The sequence below is a fragment of the Sinohyriopsis cumingii genome, chromosome 9 (assembly GCF_028554795.1).
Source record: "Sinohyriopsis cumingii isolate HCF-2022 chromosome 9, ASM2855479v2, whole genome shotgun sequence".
In the NCBI taxonomy this organism is placed as follows: domain Eukaryota; kingdom Metazoa; phylum Mollusca; class Bivalvia; order Unionida; family Unionidae; genus Sinohyriopsis; species Sinohyriopsis cumingii.
Window position 1 is genome coordinate 72353734 of NC_142969.1, and position 22166 is coordinate 72375899.

Sequence of the window (22166 nt, forward strand, 5' to 3'; positions counted from 1 at the left end):
TGGATCATACATCAGTATAATAAAGTTGATGGAATGTCTAGAACTAACCTTTTGTCGGTGTTCATGGATCATACATCAGTATAATAAAGTTGATGGAATGTCTAGAACTAACCTTTTGTGGGTGTTCATGGATCATACATCAGTATAATTTAGTTGATGGAATGTTTAGAACTAACCTTTTGTGGGTGTTCATGGATCATACATAAGTATAATAAAGTTGATGGAATGTCCAGAACTAACCTTTTGTTGGTGTTCATGGATCATACATCAGTATAATAAAGTTGATGGAATGTCTAGAACTAACCTTTTGTGGGTGTTCATGGATCATACATCAGTATAATAAAGTTGATGGAATGTCTAGAACTAACCTTTTGTCGGTGTTCATGGATCATACATTAGTATAAAAAAAGTTGATGGAATGTCTAGAACTAAACTTTTGTGTGTATTCAGGGATCATACATCAGTATAATAAAGTTGATGGAACTTCTAGAAGTAACCTTTTGTGAGTGTTCAAGGATCATACATCAGTATAATAAAGTTGATGGAATGTCTAGAACTAACATTTTATGGGTGTTCATGGATCATACATCAGTATAATAAAGTTGATGGAATGTCTAGAACTAACCTTTTGTGGGTGTTCATGGATCATACATCAGTATAATTTAGTTGATGGAATGTTTAGAACTAACATTTTGTGGGTGTTCATGGATCATACATCAGTATAAAAAAGTTCATGCATGTGCTATTGTAGTGAACTTGGAAGCATGAGCATAATCATACACGATGTTTTAATCTAAACCTTTTAAGGTACTTATTTAATATTTTAGGGAAATCAATTCTAAATAATGAAAAATATTATATTTTGAATTACACAACACAAAGAACATTTCTCATTTTGGACTCTTAATTTATTCTTCTGTTGCTGTTAGTGGATTCCATGAATACATTGATATAAACCATTTTATGGCAGTGCACTTGCTCTTCTCGAACTTTTCATGTAAATACGATAAGCTGGATATAAGAGTGCATTGTGAAGTGAATTTGTGTTAAATCAGAAAGTTATTTTTTTATAATTAAATACATTTAATGACTATAATTATACTACATGGTGATATGTATTAATAACCTCAGAACAAAATGTTTCATTTTCATCACAGTTTAATTTGATTATATTCTTTATGTCCGTAGAAAAGTGCATGCCTGGGAAATAAGATGAGATAAATCCCAGCCTTAAAGCTATTTTTAACAGCATTCAGAATTACTACCTGTACTAGTGCCAATGCAAATTTTTCAATATGTTGTTGGCTTGTAACATTGATCACTGCATCCTTATTCTCTAGTAACATTTAATTAATTTTTTTCATGACTATAATACCATGCAAATTGACAATGGTATCCTACCAGTACTGTGCCAAACGAAACTATGTTTCTTACTTAATGTCTGAAACTCCCTGAGACATATTTTTGGAATATTTTCAGATTTTGGGATATTTTCCAAATCATCGCAAGAGAGACGAAAGGAAGGGATGTTCATGAACAACGCAGTCTAAAGGTCTTAAAGGTCGTGACTTACATTGTCATCTTTGCAATTGTCCTTTTATGTTCAGTGACACAGAAGATCAGTCTTGTCACACTGATGACTAAACAGATGGCACCAGAATCCATGCAGTTTAAAGAAGAGAACGAAGTGGTATGATTAAGATTATAATTTACGATAAAGCGATTTAATACAAAATAAACAAAAGAGTAACGGAAATGTTTCAAATTATGAAATACGTGGAATGCTACCTACATTTTGGAATGCTTACATATTCTGTGCAAAGTTCGTTTCTGCAATCACGAAAATTACTGGTCGGTTTCAAGTGATGTTACCGTACATTATTGCGTAATTGATGTGATGTCACTTGTTACTTATAGCATTGCTGAACTTTCAAAATGTACGCACAATGACCTGGTCGTGATTTCCGTCACTTATGAAGTAACAAAATAAGAAAATGCTGAATGATTTGATCACTCCAGTAACATTCCTGTGAAAGATAATCTCAACAAAAAGTGGTTTACTAGCCTTTATGAAATGCTTAAATCGGTTGCATATTTTCTTAGTGGATGTCACTCACGTTTATAGGTATAACATTCCTAATACATGAACAATTATCAAATGTTACTGCATTTTGACTGCAAATAAAATAAATAAATTTTAAGAAATAGAAATTAAAGCATTTGAGGTTTTCGCTGCTCAAATCTATTGTGTGTCAATATTTTTTAATCCTCTTTGTGGGCGGCATTCCCACACTGTCACACATTATGCAAAAGTGTTCCATTTACTTTAGTTGATTGGATAAGAAACTGCTAAGTTATATTGGAAAGGTTTGAAACGTGTGTAATACCGAACAAAATCACCAAACAAAATTTTATGTTTGACTTTAGAAAGATAAGTTAGTGATTGTATTTGTCATAAATGTCATGTATTCTCAGTGCTCCTAAATGTGTGGAAAATTTGTGACAGATTTCATTTTGGATTCATTTATGGGCTTCTTATTATGATATACAACTATGCATAGTACAGGAAATAGTGCAACACACATTATGCTATTTGTGATAAAATTTACATATAGCTATTCCAAATAAACATACTGAACATTTATGTATATCTACAAAACTTGTATCACTGAAACAGTGCACACACACACATTCACACACACACAGAGACACGCACGCACGCACACACACACACACACACACACACAGATATATATATATATATATATATATATATATATATATATATATATATATATATATATATATATATATAGTAACAACCTGTTAAAATCACAAAGATCACTCTAATCCTGAACCATTAAAAACCATGTAGGAGACATTGGTAGAAACTTGCCTGTCATTTCTATTGTAAAAAGGAACAAACACTTCATACTAGCAAAACAAGAGATTACATATGTACAAAGATACAAGTACAATCATTAATTAATGGCAATGATAAGCGCATTGTCTGAAAGACCAGTTTTGTTTTTGTTTATAGTTATTTAACTATGTTTCTTGATTTATTCATTTTGCAAAGCGATAAGATTTTCTGATTGGTGATTATGATAATTGATGTGTGATCAACAATAGGGTTCTTCTATCATAATTGCTTACAACTAGTATCTATTAAGAAATTGACAATAGCAAAAAAATAGGCAATAGCCATAATGGCTATTACACACAGATATTTTAAAATATTAATAATATGACATTTGAGAATCATTCTTGTACACAGAATCGGTTTTTTCAAGTCTGTCTTCACAGGTCAAAGGCTCTCCAGACAATCTAGCTTGCCGCACATTCCCCAAACAAATGAAACAACAGCTCTCGTAGTCTATACTAGTCTTGTGTAAATTTATTCTGAATGTTGTAATTTGGAGCAAGAACAGTTGCATCCTTAGAAACCAAGCACATAATTATTGTGCAGGTTTACCTGTTAATTGCAATAATCAATAATGGAAAATGAAAGCAGTAGGATGCATTAAATCATGTATTGTACTGAAATTAAACATCATGTTGTTCTTTCATGGCGTGTAAATGTTATACAGTGTCAAATCATGCTTAATTGTATCTCACATCATGCTTCACACAATTGTGTAATTATAACATATTTGTTAATCTTTCAGATCAACGCTGCTATAGAAATAGGCAGATACTGGTTGGCACTAATAGCAATCTGCATTCCATATGGTCTCATCTTTATATCAAGCCTATTCAAGTGGCTATTTGGAAATATGCCGGCCATCCGATGGACAACACTTTTATTTGTAAGTTCACAATTACCTATAATTATATACCTTGATCCTTTTGTAGAAAAGCATGGTTTTGTATATATATATATATATATATATATATATATATATATATATATATATATATATATATATATATATATATATATATATATATATATATTTACGTAAGGTTGGACAAACGTACATACTTGTTGTATGGAATGGTCTTGATAATATTCTACACAATTAGAGCTAGACTTATTAAACTTGAATGAGAGATACTTATAGGGACTCAGGGTATACCTACACAAATGAAATTTAGTTTGCTAATCAAATAGTGGGATTAATGGTATAGATATTATTTAACATACATCTGAAATGACCCAGGTGTTCTATATGAGATCTTATATATGTCATCAGTGACTCATGTCTTAACTGTATAAGACTGAGACCATTTTATGATGTCAAGGAACTTAGTCCCAGTGTCATAGCGCAGGCACTTTAGAGAGATCCACCGTGTAACCACACATCCAAGTCATGGACAGAAAAGAACAAATGTATACATGTAGTTGACATTGACGTAAGTGTACATTCGCACAAAATAGATTTTGCTCTTCGTTCATGACTTGGAAAGTATTGAGAATCGACACTGATATAATCACTTCTGTCTAAACTTACCCTGTTCTTTGTTAGTTTACAATTCCTGGTGTTACTTTTAGTTTTAATTTATTTGACAATTCATTGCGTTTAATTTTGGCATCAGTGAGAATCATGCCGTTCGTTGATCATCCCTGTAAATAGCATATTACCAGAAGAGGCAAACGGATGATTTAAAATGCAGTTGAACTCTTATGTTGACATTTCAACTCCCAAATGTGAAAAACGTCAACAGTGAAAGGTTTATAGTAATTTAGTACCTTTGATAGGAAATAAGAATTATTTGATCAATTTAAATTCATTTACCTGCTCTGATTAATGATATTTAAATAATTTATTTTTGCTGTTGAATATTTAATACTTCTAGGAATAAAATGTATGTTAAATATTATATTGCATAGTTTTTTAATTGCATTTTAGTGTTATAAAGTATACCTTTGCCATATTATAAGATTAATTCAGTCTAAATGTATTTCCATTTGTTTTGTGTAGTGCATGTTCATGGAAGGGGTGCATGCTGGAGGGATAGCACTGTTTGTTTTCCGAATCCTGCCTGAGGTTGACATGGTACGTGGAATAATTCTTCTTAATGCCGTAGGTATTATTCCCAGTGTGATCGGACCCATCTGTTCTTCTTCTACCAAGCGAAAGAAACCGACTGATCATCCATGTGAAAACTTTGGAAACAAGACCGCCCGGCTAGTCTTTGACATCCTGTCTTTTTTTGCCCAAATTTCGGTCATTCCTGTTATAATACTATTTGAATACTTTCCAGGTGATAATGCAAAGATGATTGAGCATGATCCCACAAGGAATGCTGAGGTAGCCTTCACCATTTTCATGGTGTCATTTTCGATGTGGGAAAATTTTATTGATGATCGTTTTTGTGGATCACTAGGTTACAAAAACGGATTGAAACATTTCATGCTTAGTTTAAAATTTGATCTACAAGAAAGCAGACCCAAAATTACATTCTTCACAAGCTTGATTAAAATTGCAATCATACTTGGAGCAGTGTATGGAATTCATCTGGACCTCAGTGACAGAAAAGACCAAGATTTCATGCTGAACGCCTGGCACTCATTTAGCACACTCAGCAAGCTACCTATGGAGATGAAATCATCTGCATTCATTCTCACCATCACGACATTTGTGGGGTATTATGCCGCGTACACGGCGTGCAAACTTGACCTACAGATTTTTTCATTTTCCCTTCCATTATTCCTTTCCACACCCGTTGCTTTCGTGATTGCTTACGTGGATTGTCTCAACGATGACGGACATTTTCTGGGTCGATTCTCTGCTGAAAATCGGTTTTGTGGTCAGAAGGGATATGACGGTTGGACCATTTGGGATTTTTGGTGGCAGATACTTTTGGGTACGGCATGGTGGGGATCTATATACTGGATGGGGAGACACATATGGTTCCCAATGCAAGAGAGACTGTCCAAAGTTGAAAGGTAACTTACCTCTGCAAATGAAATTAATAAATTGTGAATGGAAATATTAAATATATGAATATTGAATTGCTTTTAAATTGCCAGCACTGTGCTGACTTACAAATGAACAAAGAAAGAGACAACAATATTTAACCGTTGAGCCATTAAAGTAAAATGCCTGGATGGGACAGTGCAAATACCATCACCAACCAAAGATACTAGCACACGAAGAAGAAGAAGAAGAAGATACAAAATAACAATCATTAGCAGTAGCAGTAAAGCAAGAATGATTCATTTCCTAAAGATAATAATAGATATTATGCAATCAATTAGTAATGTTTTGATATTCTACAATAAGAATACCAAAAGTGACAAATGATCACAAAACCAGATATTATCCAAATTTATATAATAAATTGATCAGTTGTGTGTCTCGAGATATTTTTTGTTTCTTAATTTCAGGCTCTTTACTACGCCATTTTACTGCAGTGTATTTTTTGAAGAGAATCTAGTTTTAAATCGTAGGCGCCATAACAGAAGAGTCTTCCGAGAATTTCGCAGCGATGATGACCCAAAAAAGAAAGTCTACTACAGGTATAAGATCATATATGCTGGTGTTATCTGTCTCACCTGTTTTGTCTACTTTACTCCTATGAATGCAATTTATTATTCTTTTCTGATGTACTTACAGAAAATTTCTCTTTATATTGTAAGAATGAGCGAGTACGATATCAATGAACTCGCAGAAGACACTGGTGACACCTATGAACAACAAGCACAGGATAGGATCCCTCCTATGATATATGCATGCGCAACCATGTGGCACGAGACCCGAATCGAGATGGTTCAACTTCTGAAATCACTTTTTAGGTTTGTAATATTTATTGGCATTGATTATAAACATTGGTTTTGACAGTTGAATTTGATGAAGTAATATATTTAAAAGACAGTCTTAAAAAGTACGCTCTACAACAAAATATTGCTGTATGTTTAGGGTTAAAAAAAATTCACTATAATTGGTCATGAGTATATCTATTTCTACCATCTTATTTACTAAAAGCTGTGCATGAAAGTTAGGTGGTAGTTTCAATTAGCATTATAAAGATACACAAAGAGACAAAGAGATGGATTTATCATAAAATAATATCATGTTTTCAGACATGTTTTTTCTCTAGTCGAAAAATAGTTTCATTTGTTTGTTATGTCTGAATAAAATGCCATTAAATTAATCAAGGAAGTAAGCAAAATGTGTCGCATGTATTATATTAACATGCATATGATTAGAAATTAAAAATGTCAAACACTACGATAATCTTTGCTCAGAAATTAAAAGCATTGTTCTTTTATGAAGTGTTTTGATTTAGCTACGAAGCAAATTTAATGTGTATTAATATGAAACATTCGATTCACATCGTTGCATTTCAAATTTCTAAATGTTCAAATTTTGCAGAATGGACAAGGACCAGTGTTTGAGGAGGAATGCTGAATTTATTACAGGGAAACCTGATAAGGACTACTATGACTATGAAGGTAAGTGTATATTAATGGCTTGATCAGCATGTTAATCAAGCAAAACCCTTACCACAGTTAGCACACCTTGCTTTTATTAGTATTGTAATCATAATTACAGCAATTTTGTACATGAAGCTCACTAGACAAGAGATAATCCAATTCGTTTACAACATAGAAGATGACATCTATTGCGCATGCACTGGTCTTGTGATACTCCATAAAAGTAAAATTATCAAAATCACCCAAATGACAGAGACGAATGATTTTATTTTTAGTAAGTTAAACTTACTGTGTGTGATAACAATATTTGGCCCTTATTCAGTGTAAGATAAAGCATATTTATAAAGTATTGCCTTTATCACTTCATATATGAATAGCACTGATGCACGGACACCTTTATCAGGACTTGGTGAGAACAAAATATGTCCATCATCGGCAGACAAAAACTTGGCTAAGTTTGATTGTGCTGGCCAAATGAGATTCAAAGAGATTATTAATGATCATATCATGCCAAAGTTAAATGACTTTCACAAACATACACCCTGGATTGGTTTGGACAGTAATATGACCCAGAACATTGGTGTACGAGTCCAAAGAAGAATCATAAATTTTACCATATATGCATGCCTTTTGAAAACAACCAGAGAGGGAAAACAAATAAATAATGCCAGGGAAAGAATACGATTATGATAAACTAAAATAATTTAAAATATAATTTAATTTACCTGTTAAAACAGATTGCTATTTAACCAGGTTTCCAGAGGGATGCCTTAGTTATCTGACAGATTTGCGAAACATTCCACAATATGAATCACGGCAAGAAAAGAACATATCGAAATGAAACTACATGTACAGACTGGGGTGTTTATCATGGTACTAAGCATCATTTACAATGTCAGGATTTTCATAGTTACTTTTATTCTTAAGCGTTTATTCCATTTTAATTGCAGCCCATATATTTTTTGATGACGCCATGGAACCGAATGATGATGCGGAGTTTGTCCCAAATGAGCATGTGAAAAGGTTTGTGGATGTGATAGATGAGGCAGCTAGGTATGTCTTAGTTTTTATATGTCCAAATTCTTCATTTTCTCTTTTCTTTAATTATCTTGGATGAATATTGCTCCCTGAAAGGTGTCCTTGGATATCTCTCCTTAGCAGAGAGGACGATTGCCTATGTTCATTCTTCCATCAATCTGCTCCTGTCCTTGCAACCTGAGTTCCATCAAAAGGAACTGTTAGAGAGTGTTTTCACGTGGTATGAATGTTCACTGTGATCACTATGTAGATACCTAAAATATAATGTAATCACATTGGGATGATGAGTAAATGGCCTAAGATTATTTTTCCCTGGCGTATATGGATTCTTCCTTATGACCTGAGAAACATCAATATAGTTTGAGAGAGAATGATTGTATGTAGTGTTATGCTTCACTATAAGGAATAAGCACAGGTGAAGGTGCATAAATCCCAGCATCATTCAATACTTAAGAAGATGTACGTAGTATATTGTGAACATTTGCTCAATGGTAAAACATGGTTTGCTTATAACCTGAATTGCATATGCACCACTGATGGAGGATGATCACGATTACTGTGACTTTCAAGAAGGCTAGATACATAATAACAGGGTTTCTAAATGCGAAATGGAGATTTATGAATGGTGTAATGGCACTGATGGATGTGTGGAGAGCAATGGTAGTGACAGGATGGTGTAGTGACGTAAACATATGCTGTCCACAATTATAATGGTCTTCCGTCCTTTGTTTCAAGATGGTATCGCCGTTCTAAAAAAAGCAGTGACTTTTTCTAGGAGGGGTCATGAGAACCACCTATTGTAATTTCTTTCATCTTGATAAACCACTTAAGCAGAAAGCTAGTAAGAAAATGTAATTTTTGTAATGTACTTTGAAAATTAGAGACAATGATAATACTCTATAAATAGAAGAATGCGCTAGATATTGGTTCATATTTTTCAAATAAAATTAATTCTAAAGTCAGATTTATAGCCTTTCATCGTAGTTTCATTTTCAGTTCTGTTCGAGAGCAGCATATGGAGCTTCCACACCCACTCCGAGTTCCAACTCCCTATGGAGGTCAATTAATCTGGCAAATGCCTGGAAACAACCTCTTATTCCTCCATATGAAGGACAAGAACAAAATTCGTCACAGGAAACGATGGTCTCAGGTGTGTAGATAAATTAAACGCAAAGTGCATCAATACAAATCTGAATCTAAACAAAACTATCATCTTCTGGATTTCAATCATACATCATATGGTCAACTTCTCAGCCTAAATTATAATTAGGTACACTTTTTACAACTGTAATTTCCTGGGTTACTACCGTAAGTATATACATCAGCGTTACTACTTAAGACAATTCATTCCACCAGCTTCTAATGTGTGTGTTATATGTAAGCATTCTCCTTATTCGAACATATGAAGATGCATTGCCCTGTTCATTTAATTGCACAGTTAAATAATTTTAAAGACCGCAATAATTCTTCTTTGTATCTTAGATTCTGTATAGGCAGTCATATATCTGCATCCTATAACCAGAATGGTCCGATCCATATCAATTTTATGTATGGTCAGATTAGTAAAATGTTTCTGCAGTTTCGAGATATTTCATCTCTAAACCATATCAACTATTTTGATATGGAATGTATGAAACGAATTATTATCAGAACCGCTGAAAATTACGAATAAATACGTAACGGCATCTTCTCTAACTTGTCATCTAATTTGCAATAGCATTTTAAAACAATACAACGAAGAACTATATAAGAATGATTTTTGATATGTCCAAGAGGAAGTTAACAGAGTTTATGCTCTTAACTCATGCACACATGCATATGAATATTCATTCTATTTTTCAAATTTACAAAGACTGAATGTTAATTTATATCTCTGTTTAACGCCTCAAATGCTCTTTCTCCATTATTCAGGTGATGTACATGTATTATCTTCTGGGATTTAGAATCGTCCGCCAATGTCAGGAATTTGTTGAAGCTGCAATAGATAACGAGAGCCTCAAAGATCTGTTCTCATGGAAAGCAAAACCAGAGGGTGCCACTGCAAACTTTGGCAAAAGTCATGTTTTTCAGGCGTTGAACGAAGAAGTTGTACGCAGAGTAATTAAATCTCATTTTTTAATAATTGCTCACTAACTGTATTATTGTCATAATGTTTTGATATATTGTTCTATATTATTGCTATTTCGTTTCATGACATTTCTGATCTCATTACAATCATGAAAAGTCTTTCTAAAGTGACGAGATTTAGTGATGTAGTGGATTTTAGAAGAATGATCCTGTGAGACTGAGCAGTGTGACTGAAGAGTATGAATATGTGCCTAATCATAAGATTCATTTTCAAATTTGCAGGGGTCGTGTATTCCAACTATGGCCGAGTCATATCAAAAACTTATAAAAATGGTTCTAACTCTGCCTCACTACACTCTCAGCATTAAGAGGTTAGTGTTAGGACTGGTCGGCCTTGTGTAAGGATAATGTGTTGGATGGGACATCATGATACATGTCTGCGGCATGATGACCCAGTGGTACACATCACTTTGAACTGCCACACTCCAGATATCATAGCGATGTGACTGAAAATTGTTAAATCTCCGTTAGAAACAAACTAACACATACATACTCACACATTTTAAATTTTCTCAAAGCTGCAGTTGCATTGGCTAATTCAAATTGTAATCAGATTGATAACAAAATTAATAAATACATACAATTTAAAACAAATTAAAGAAAATGAAATAAATGAATATGGTGAGCGATAGAATTGTCCTAATCATAGTTAAGGATAGCTAATATCTGATACAATGCTTCCGACTTTAACACACACACACACACCCATCCCATAATATCGTTATATTCTTCAAAAATACTAACATCATTACACGTTTCCAAATAGTAACTATGCAAAACATGGCCTGTATTCCTATTATTGAGCACAGTAACATATAAAATCAGGAAGAGTGTGTTAAACAATAAAATATTACAAATAATTTTGTATTATTACCCAGCATCTTTCATTCCCGAAGGTACATAATGCATATATTCAATGATTGTATTATTCCACAGCAAGTTTCTAAAGGTAAGGCCACAGTCGCAATGTATGTATCTAATTCAGTGAATATGGATGTTACGCAATTTGAAATGGATAGAGATGGATTGGAGAAACAAAAGTAATTCAATAAAAGTCTATAAATACATTCCTGATAAATTAATCTCTGATTGACCTTTATGCGCATTTGATCAACTTTGAAAGATTTGGAATTTAATGTCGAAAACTGGAGACAGTTTAAGTAATAGAACAATAATATATATGAACCACCTGCTTTTCTTTGTGGTACTTTTCTGTTTCTGATTCTAGGCTGAACGTACATTCCTTTTGGCTTTGGATGGAGATGTTGATTTTACCCCAGGTGCTGTGAGACTTATGTTGGACAGGATGAAAAAAAGCGAGAAGACTGGAGCGGCATGCGGCAGAATTCACCCTATTGGAACAGGTAATTTGTATTCCTTTTAATGATTCGACTCTTAAAGAATCTAAGAGAAATCACGCATAGAGGTTTGTCATCCGATGTCTAATGTAATAACACTCTCCAAAAAATGGAGAGAGTGTAAAATTTGGGACTACTGCAGATATCAAATACAAAGTTCGGATTTCATATTTTGCAGTAGTACTCTGATGTTTTCCTACAGCAGCAAATATTCACATTCTTTGACGGATAATGGATGTAGATTTCGTCTTGAACATGTTTTTTTTTTTTTCTTTTTTTTTAAGGAAAACAGGTGGTCAAGTCAGTAATGTGTAGTGACCTATCAGGTGGTCAAAACAAAGACTTTCCCTATACAATTGCAGAACATAAGATGATGGTGTCAATTATGATATTCTTGTCAGATTTTTAAATGTACGCACCGTGAAAGGAAGTCCAGATACGAATTACCATTGAAACAGAATAGCAGATAATGTTTCATCCTATTCATGTGTCATGTAATTTCACAGTTTCACAAAAGAAATTAGTTGCATTACTGAAAACATATGATAATTGCTGACAGAGCTTCTTTGAAACATTCAGTCAGCAACCTCCACAATGGCTAAAGTTTGTTCAACGCAAGAAATAAAACCACTCTCAGGTATTTTGCCATTAGATTTCTTTCTTCGCTCATAAGTGCATTTGCCTTGTATCTACATAGACGTATGCTGTATAATCAACATTAAATAAGTATTTGACAATATTGGGAAATAAACACCTTATGCATAAACTTGTTTTAGAATTAGAGACATACATATTTGAAATAAAAAATTTCAGGACCCTTAGTCTGGTACCAAAAGTTTGAATACGCCACAGCCCACTGGCTACAGAAAGCTACAGAGCATGTACTTGGCTGTGTTTTGTGCAGTCCTGGATGTTTCTCACTTTTTCGTGGGTCGGCGCTAATGGACGACAATGTGATGCGGAAATACACTGAAAAGCCCACCGAGGCAATACACCATCTTATGTATGATCAAGGTAAATACAACATGTTTGTCAAATTTATATAGTTTGTGACTGTACAGAATCCTTATATATGTTGATTGGAAGCCAATTCATTACTTGTATGACAAAATATGTTTGTAATGTTGTCCACGAAAGGTTGGAATGTCCAATTTACCGATGCCATTGAACTACAGACCAACTTATGATTTAGGCAAATATACATTGCAATATTGTAGTTCGATTTTGCACTGTCCATAAAATGTAAAAATGTTTAACTTATTAACTAAAATAGAAAGCTAGAAGCCGAAATACATTGCAATCATGCAGGTGCAAACGAAAATGTAATCCAACAATTTAAAATGGTTTACTGTCATAATTTACTCAGTTACACATCAGACGATGCAAAGACCTCATTTAATTTGTAAACACATATGTACGAATAACTTGCTTTGGTTTTGTGGGTTTAATGCCACCGTATAGCACAGGATTAGCTTATACATTGTCTCCAATATATTTGGTGGAGGAGGAACCTGAAAAACTTTTGGGAACTACCACGACCCACGGGAAGGTATTCAGAAGTGATCTTTAAAACTGAGCCCCTAAGACTATTTCAATGCCTAAGACCATTTCGACACCAGGGTTTCTTTGTACAAGTTCTAAATGAACATGTTCACTCAAGAAATGAATATAATTTTGAGTCCCAATCATATTCTTTACAGTGCAATTCTTCTGCAGATGCAACTTCAACCTTTTTAGAACTCTAGTTTTCTAGCATTGTTAATGTTGCAAAAATTAATAATGAAACAGTGCTTATTACTGAATCTTTTAATATATGGGTTTAGTATAGGTTGGGTATGCATTGACATGCATACTAGATTACCATGTGACTAGAATGGTTAACTTTATTTAATAAATTTGAGTATTAGCTATATATAAAATGTATGAGACATTCTTAGAACGAATTACTTTGCTTAGTGTTCAATTATGTCTGACTTTGTTACACAAAATAATAAAACAAAATAGAGACATTCATACCTGTAACAATATTGTTATAAAGGGTATACCATTTATGAATTTAAACAAAATTAAATATTTATTATTTTTTTAAATATAAATATTTTTAACAATTTTATATAGTGCATTAGAATTATTGGCGTTTGTGTTATTTTTTTAAATCCCAATTCTGACTTTGTTACGGACATATCTATCTATCTATCTATCTATCTATCTATCTATCTATCTATATATATATATATATATATATATATATATATATATATATATATATATATATATATATATATATATTTGAGCAGTCCTAAGCATAAAGGTTGTGTGAAGGTATTAACCTTATGACTTAAGAGTGTCATGGCTCCAAACATGACATCCAAATGTTTAGTTCTCAATATGTATTATTGAACAGTTATCCATTAATAGCAAGAACACTTTGTGCTCAGATTTACCGAATACAATAAACATTTCGAAACTATATGACTATGATCAGCAAATACAAATATGATACATTCATTTACAAACGCCTATATTCGTAAATGTCGAAAGTTTTATACCAACATGGATGGAATAGAGTCATTATGAAATAACGGTTACAGTGGAAAAATTGTATTACCTGTAAATCAGCTTTACTTCCATCTTGGGCATTCATTAAATAAAGACACTATTACTGTTTTCACTTATTTCAAGAAAAGGGGTTGTAAACATAATGAGGTATATAATTGGAAAAAATCTTGGAATAAAAGTTGTATGGATGAAGACAATACAGCTACAAAACTCATGAACATTTATTTATGTCTTTTTATCTTAAGGCGAGGACCGATGGCTCTGCACTCTTCTTCTACAACAAGGATACAGAGTTGATTATGCTGCAGCCTCCGACGCTTATACATACGCTCCTGAGGGATTTGAGGAATACTTCAAACAAAGACGACGATGGACACCTTCGACAGTTGCAAACATTGCGGACCTTCTAAAAGATTACAAAAATACAATTTCTGTAAACAGTAACATTAGCATGTTGTACATTCTATATCAGTTCGTCCTTCTGGTGTCCTCACTGATTGGTCCAGCCACTATATTGATGATGATATCCGGTGCTTTTAATCTCGTTTTTGGGCTTACTGTCGTGCAGTCATATCTGATATCCCTTGCCCCGGCAGTACTTTACTTTGGAATTTGCTTCTTTTTAAAACCCAAGTGGCAGATCCTTGTAGCGGAGATATTAACAGGAATGTATGCTTTCATCATGATGATTGTTTTAGTTGGTACCATTGTTACTGCCGTCAAGGAAGGCCTATTCCATCCCAGTGTGATATTCCTCACGTTTCTGGTAGGCATTTATGTCATTGCTGCAATGCTTCATCCAAAGGAATGGTTTAACGTTCTCTATGGTTTTTTATACTTCCTCCTTATTCCAAGTGGATACTTATTGCTCATTATATATTCCTTGATCAACCTGAATGACATAACCTGGGGAACGCGTGAGGTACCTCAGAAAAAGACAAAACAGCAAATTGATGAAGAAAAGAGAGAAGAGGAGAGAAAGAAGAAGGAAAAGGCAGGAAAACGTGGATTCTTTGCTAGGCTGTTCCCAACTGCACAAATGAAGGACATTTTCGAAACATTCCGTAAACTTACAGAGGGGCAGAAGGAAAAACAAGAGGAAAAGTTTGTTGATGTAATCAAAACACTCAATGAAACTATGTCACGTCTTGCTTCTAACGACCGAGAGAAGCATGTGGACCAAAAAGATGAAACCCCAGAGATCCATGACATGCAAACAGAATCTCCAAGTGTCGTTGTAGACATGACTGAAGAAGACAATAATTTAGACTCTATTCAACAAGCAGCGAGTGAATATGACCAGGTCATGAAAATACCAGGTGAAAAGGAACCTCTTAAAGGAATCTTGAGAAAGAAGCAGACGAGTGTGTCGTTTCAGGAGAGGAAAGGAAAAACAGTCTCCATTGATGAGACGATCACAGTACAATTGCGAAATAGTGGAAAGACAGAAACTGAGGATATCTATGACAGAGTTAGGCCAAAGAATCGAGATGAAATGACCAACCCAGCATGGTTGGAGGATGCAGGCGTAGGACAAGGAGTCGTAACGCAAATGGCGGACAATGAAAAAAACTTTTGGAAAGGTGTTATTGCCAAGTAAGCAATTTTATACCATTTGATACCATTGATTTAGAAAATAATCACTTAGTGCTTTAATTTATGTCTTGTAGCATATATGATGCATGGTACAAAGGCCAACGTCTCATATGTTTAGGTATTTTGTGTTCCATATCATTCAGTTATCCTCAAGAAAGTTTTTCTAGGTGGCAAGTCGGTGGGTGTGATGTATGAAACATTTTAGAGTAGATAATTCACATGTATAATTTTTTCATGGACTAATCATAAAAAAGACTGCTTTCCAGCTGATGTGAAGAATAAAGTTTATTGCCTTTCGTCGCACAAAGATATGCTTTCAGCTAATAAAGAAGGGGGACAACGACCTCATTTGTGTATATGATGACACTTTAAATTTTGTATCATAAAACATACAGACACACACACCTATATATATACAAGCACACACACATTTGTGTGTATGTGTACTTATCTATCTATCTATCTATCTATCTATCTATCTATCTATCTATCTATCTATCTACATATATGTATATGTGTGTGTATCACAAACGTATCTTTAAAGGTACATTGTACATTTCTTCTATTATGATAAATCATATGAAATTATATTGCTTTAAGTTCTATCTATCGCATAAGGTTCCCTATTGCGCAGCCGACTTTGATGAATGTGTGAATCGTTTGCTAATGTGTGATTCGTTTGCTAATGGAGATGCAGATTCACAGTTGGAAAAAGTATATTCCAGTATGCATTCTAGATACGCTTACAAATTGAAAGCTTGTTTTGTGTTTTCTTATCATAATCGTACGTGTTATTAAGTTCATATCCAAATATGATTTGCTTTAAATGTGATGATTTCTTAAAACCTTAAAATAAATAATGTCTGCGAGATCATTATATATATATATATATATATATATATATATATATATATATATATATATATATATATATATATATATATATATATATATATTTGTTTATACCTATAAATAACTCAGTTATCTAGCCTGTATAATGCTATTTCATTCTTAGGTACCTTCGTCCAATTGATAAAGATGTTCAGGCAGAAAAGGCAATGGCAGACAGTCTTGTCAAGCTTCGAAATAATGTGGCTTTGGGTACAGCGATGATCAACCTCTTATGGATGGCCGTTAATTTCATGTTCCAAGTTCGAGGTGGACTAACATTTGACATTAAGTATTCGGTAAATGCCATACATTGGATGCACTATCGTGGAGAGACTAACTAAGTTATTCCTTAATCCGATCTTTAAATGTCGTGTCTGATGTGAATAGAATGCGTTTGTGGGAGTACACATATGACTAAGTAGGTTTCAAAATTAAGATAAATACATTCTATGAATGTCGTGGTTTGAAGAGTGAGAGTCATAATTAGGTACATATCAGAAGGATTGAGAAATAGACATTTGCTTTTTCAGATAATTTGATAAGAAAGACAAATTATGCTGTTCTGTATCATATATAGTTAATGTGAGGTTTTAAGTTGAAACAAAGAATATTGTCTTTGCTTTTATCATACTGAACACATGTTCAGGTGCGGGTGATTCATTATCACGCGTTAAATAGTATATCTCCTCAATAAAATCAATGCGATTTCATACAGTTAAACATAAACCATGTTTCCATGATATTAATCCATGTATAAATAAAAACTTAATTCAGACCTCGTGAAGTAGCTTTCCTTTGTCACTGGTTTTAGTTGGTAGGAGATAACTTGTTTTACTCCATTTAGGTTGGCTTCTCCTTTCTGTTTGAAAAACATCGTAATTCATAGCATTATTTATTTCAGTCACTTGCAAAAGACGAGTCTTTGGATGAAAACGCAACCACTAATGAATATGTTGCAAAGATAGATATACTTGGTCTATTATTCGTGTTTGTTTTCGCTTTCATCCTAATACTCCAAATCATTGGCATGATAATGCATCGCTGGGGAACATTCCAACACTTTATCTCCATCACACAGCTGTGGAATCCTTTTGCATCCAAAAAGTTGAAGAAGGAGCTCCGGGAAAAAGAGCGCGAATTGACTGCTGAAGACGTAGTCAAAGTTTGTAAAAAGATCCTTGCTGAACCTCTTCCTGATTATGATTCTGATGAGGAGGATGATAAAGAAGAGGAAAGGCAAATGGAGACGGTAAAGGCACAGATTTTGAGTATTCAAACATTTGGTACAAGACATACGATAGAAAGATCAGCAAATCCAGGAACGTCAATTGGAGCAACCTTACGATGCTCAGCGAGATTTGACTCAAATGCAGCGGGACAGTCTGTTAGCGAACTTCAAAAGTCCCTTAGCAGAAGCTTGAAAAAAATCAATATCTACAAAGAAACTGAAAATGACCAGGCTCCAGAAGAGACGAAACTGTTGCGGGAAATGAAAAGTGTCCATAAAAAGATATACTTACCGAAAGAGGGACCTTTACCTGACCCACTAAGAACTTTGGGACATATGAGTGGTACCCAGTCAAGTTGGTGGAGAAAAATAAAAAGCCAGAAGTCAACAAAACTGCAAGGCTATGTTGAATCACAACAAGATTTGTCTAGATCAACGCCTTTAATACGAGAAGGGGACCCTGATGACAACATATATGATCAATTACCAGGAACAATGGGGCGTGCGCTTGCAAAGAGACTAAAACTGCTGCACACAGTCGAAAGGAGAGAACAAGAGCAGAGAGAACAAGAGCAGCACCCTATTGATGTGCACAATGGAAGACCTTCAATCCAGGTGAGACCATTTCATATATTTGGATTCCTTGATATATTTTTTAATGCGTAACATGAGTATCAAAGGAAATAACTAGTCCGCCAGACTCGCCAGGTTGAAATGCATTCTGGCTCAAATTGTTTATTTTCCTATCAACTTTGCCTACGATCTCTTTTCCGTTCTCTCATTATGGATCAACATATGTAATTTGTTTATATTGGAAAATTATACATGCTTTTGACTTCAGTACAGGTTGCAGTTCGTATTTATATGTAAAGGTATACAATTTGCAAGATTAAGAAATATCCGGTTGCAATTTTGCAGACATATTATTAATTTTAGAGGTAGTAAGGATGATCATTTTTCATAACATGTTCAAAATGTTGTCTACTAAGAACAAGCGAGAAGTAGAATAATCACGGGCAGATCAGTGATTGTTTTCCAAAGCAAGGAATTAGAAATGCGTCAAATGTGTCTTATATTAACAAACTAGATACTAATAAAGCATAACATTGCCCTTAATTAAAGTATAACATTGACATTTGTATGAATGCAACTGAGGTTTGAAAATCTTGAACAAGCTTTATTGCAAGAATGATGCAATTTCCATGCCCCTTCACCATTTCTTTAACTGGTTGATTCAAAATTGAAAAAATGATACTTATTTTTTTCTATGATTTTGTTTAAAAAAATATTTCGTAAGCAGAGACCATTGACAGTGCATTTTTCCTTTCTCTTTTCAGCTACAATCTGGACATTTCTACTGACCAACTTTACTGACCCTGATCGTGCATGCCATTATGCAATCTGCAAGGTTTATTTGGAATACTAATCTGATCTTGTTTACCTATGACCTTATTTTTTTTGTCGAATTTCACCTTGTTGTTCTTGACCCTTATATTTTTTTGTGTAAATAACTTTTTTTTTTGTATTCTGCATTTGAAATTGCGTGTTAGCTTTGCCTTTTTAGGATATGCATGCTTTATATAGTCTAAAATGACATACTCCTATTCCTATGATAATATATGTTTGATATCTGCTTCATCAAATAATTTGATTGTGATTTAAGTTGTTTAGATAATAGTTAGGTTCTAATGGAATGTTTTACATAATTAATTTATATGTGAAAGGTTTGATATATAACTTATGTCCATTCGTCCATCTATATCGTTATTTCATATGTCTATCCATTTGAACCAAAGATTTTGCAATGCTAGGTTAGTAAGTTTAAAACATGTCTTTGATTTAAATTTGATCTACATTAATATAAACTACAGATAGACCAGGAATATTAATATGTTGTTTTCCAAAACTTCTCTAACCTGTTAGATCCTTGTTTGTATTTGTCACATTTTTATACTTAATCGGTTCAAGTTCGTGTATAAAAATTCATAAAACCTCTGTAAGCATATGGATTTATCAAGAGAAAGATATGTGTTACTGACAAACATTAGTTGCAGTGAAAGAACTGTATTAGTGACCATATAAATTTTCCCAATACAACATTATAGCTTTTTAAGCGCTGTATGAGAGCACTGAGACATATTTCCTTTTTAATGGCACATATATGGTTGTAAGAGACAATATTCTTGAAATGAAGTGGCAACGAAGGCATAAACATTTCTTCTTTTACCAAGACATTGCACATTCTGACTGATTGAATTCGTTATGTTTTTTTATGAGTGTGTATGTATGTATGTATGTTCATGTATGTATGTATGTATGCATGTATGTGTATGCATACATGTGTGTGCATTATGAATTCAAGATTATATGCGTGTATGTATGTACAAGTATAATTGTACAAATGTATGCACCTCTTTATGCCTCTGCCAATTAAACATTGTATATAAAGTCTTGGTATATGTTATGCATGTTGACCTTGGCTGGTAGACATCGACTATATCAAATATTATGTCAAAGATATAAAGGAAAAAATGACTTTTTTATTTTAAGCTGCCTTTTAATTTTATGGCAACATTATTTTGACACTTAAGTTTTGTTTGTATGGAAATCATTGTTAGCAACAATATTAGCCAGAGGACAATAGGAAGTGTGGTACATAAGAGTATCAGACATTATATATTTTTTTTATATCAATTTTATATTAAAGAAAAAGCCAGAAGTTTGGTGTCATTTCCTAGCAGTAGGACATCGATAATATCGCTTTAAGATATCTCATCAGCATACCCCCAAACGAGGCTGGAACACTTTTTCCCAATGTTTCCTGGATGCAACTGAACAAGCGTGAACAAATCTGTCACAGCCTAACCTGACAAGAAAAAGCAACTGTGTGAAATTCCTTTAAGACTTTTGCACTAGGTATTTTTAATTGCAACTTTGATTAATACAAAAGAATACAAAATGTTAAAAGCCCACAACATTTGCATGTCAGTTTTTCTGGGGTAATATAAATATTATCTGTGTATTCAAGTTCCATTGATGTCTCCAATAAAATGCTGTTATTCCGATGCCAAATTCCCATTCAGATATTTCAGAAACAATTCAACCCCAAGCGACCTGATCGTAAATACATACTTTTTTAATCCCATTCAGCTGATGATTTGTTGTTGTTGTTCTAGGTTTTAACGCCATTTTTCAGCACAAGATATGCTATACATGGCGGCCAGTATAACTGGTGGAGGAAGAGCCCTGGAAAACCCAGGGAAGAACCACCGACCCACGAGAAGCTAGTGGCAGACTTTCCCACATACCCACACTAGCCGAGCCTTGGACGCGAAACCACGCAGACAGATGTGCGATGGCACTGATCTGGAACAGTGAGCGCTTTAAACCAGTCGGGCACTCGGGGCCCCTCCAACTGATGAAATCTTCACTGATGACAATTTTCACAACTGCGCAATAAATGTAAATAGCCTATATGTGTCTACTAACCCAAGGAATTCATATTGGCAGTGAACGTAGTAAACATCAAACAAAAGCTGTTTCGCGAGGTTCATTCATAAACTTGTAATATTCAGGAGGATGTCAGCTGATGAAGATGTAAATTGGCTTACGACTTTAGATCAAGTCCGTGTTTATAATAAAAAGACAATTATTTCGCCAATACATTTCTTATTGTTTTTTGTTGTTTTTTTTATCAGTCATTAAGGACTGATGAGTGGAAATTCACCATTCATCTATAGGCCTGCAGTTGAAATTATGTTTCTATAATCATATTATTGTGCCATGGTTGGATCACAATTTGATATACCAATAGTATTGGTATATCAATTTGCTTTATATCAACACCACTTTAAAAGTCATGTTTCTGCTTGTATTTGAGGACTGGTTAGTATTGCATCACGGGACCACATGATACGTTGTCTCATCAAAACTCGGAAAAAGTCAGCAATTTAAGGAATCATGGTATATATACCCGTCTACGATA

The 22166-nt window shown here is 33.8% G+C and overlaps 1 protein-coding gene across 1 annotated transcript in view; it reads left to right on the forward strand.

Annotated features, from left to right (window-relative positions):
- Positions 1–21842, forward strand: part of LOC149792013 (chitin synthase chs-2-like) — a 94724-nt gene extending 72882 nt beyond the window's left edge. Inside the window, exons 13-27 of the mRNA XM_089969518.1 lie at positions 1480–1690; positions 3669–3809; positions 4926–5893; positions 6335–6466; positions 6587–6742; positions 7323–7402; positions 8335–8437; positions 9419–9572; positions 10334–10519; positions 11778–11913; positions 12721–12921; positions 14712–16062; positions 17078–17249; positions 17855–18796; positions 19519–21842. Coding sequence (XP_089825644.1) covers positions 1480–1690; positions 3669–3809; positions 4926–5893; positions 6335–6466; positions 6587–6742; positions 7323–7402; positions 8335–8437; positions 9419–9572; positions 10334–10519; positions 11778–11913; positions 12721–12921; positions 14712–16062; positions 17078–17249; positions 17855–18796; positions 19519–19542 — 4957 coding nt within the window. The 3' untranslated portion in view covers positions 19543–21842. The remainder of the gene's footprint in view (positions 1–1479; positions 1691–3668; positions 3810–4925; positions 5894–6334; positions 6467–6586; positions 6743–7322; positions 7403–8334; positions 8438–9418; positions 9573–10333; positions 10520–11777; positions 11914–12720; positions 12922–14711; positions 16063–17077; positions 17250–17854; positions 18797–19518) is intronic.
- The last annotated feature ends 324 nt before the right edge of the window (positions 21843–22166 follow it).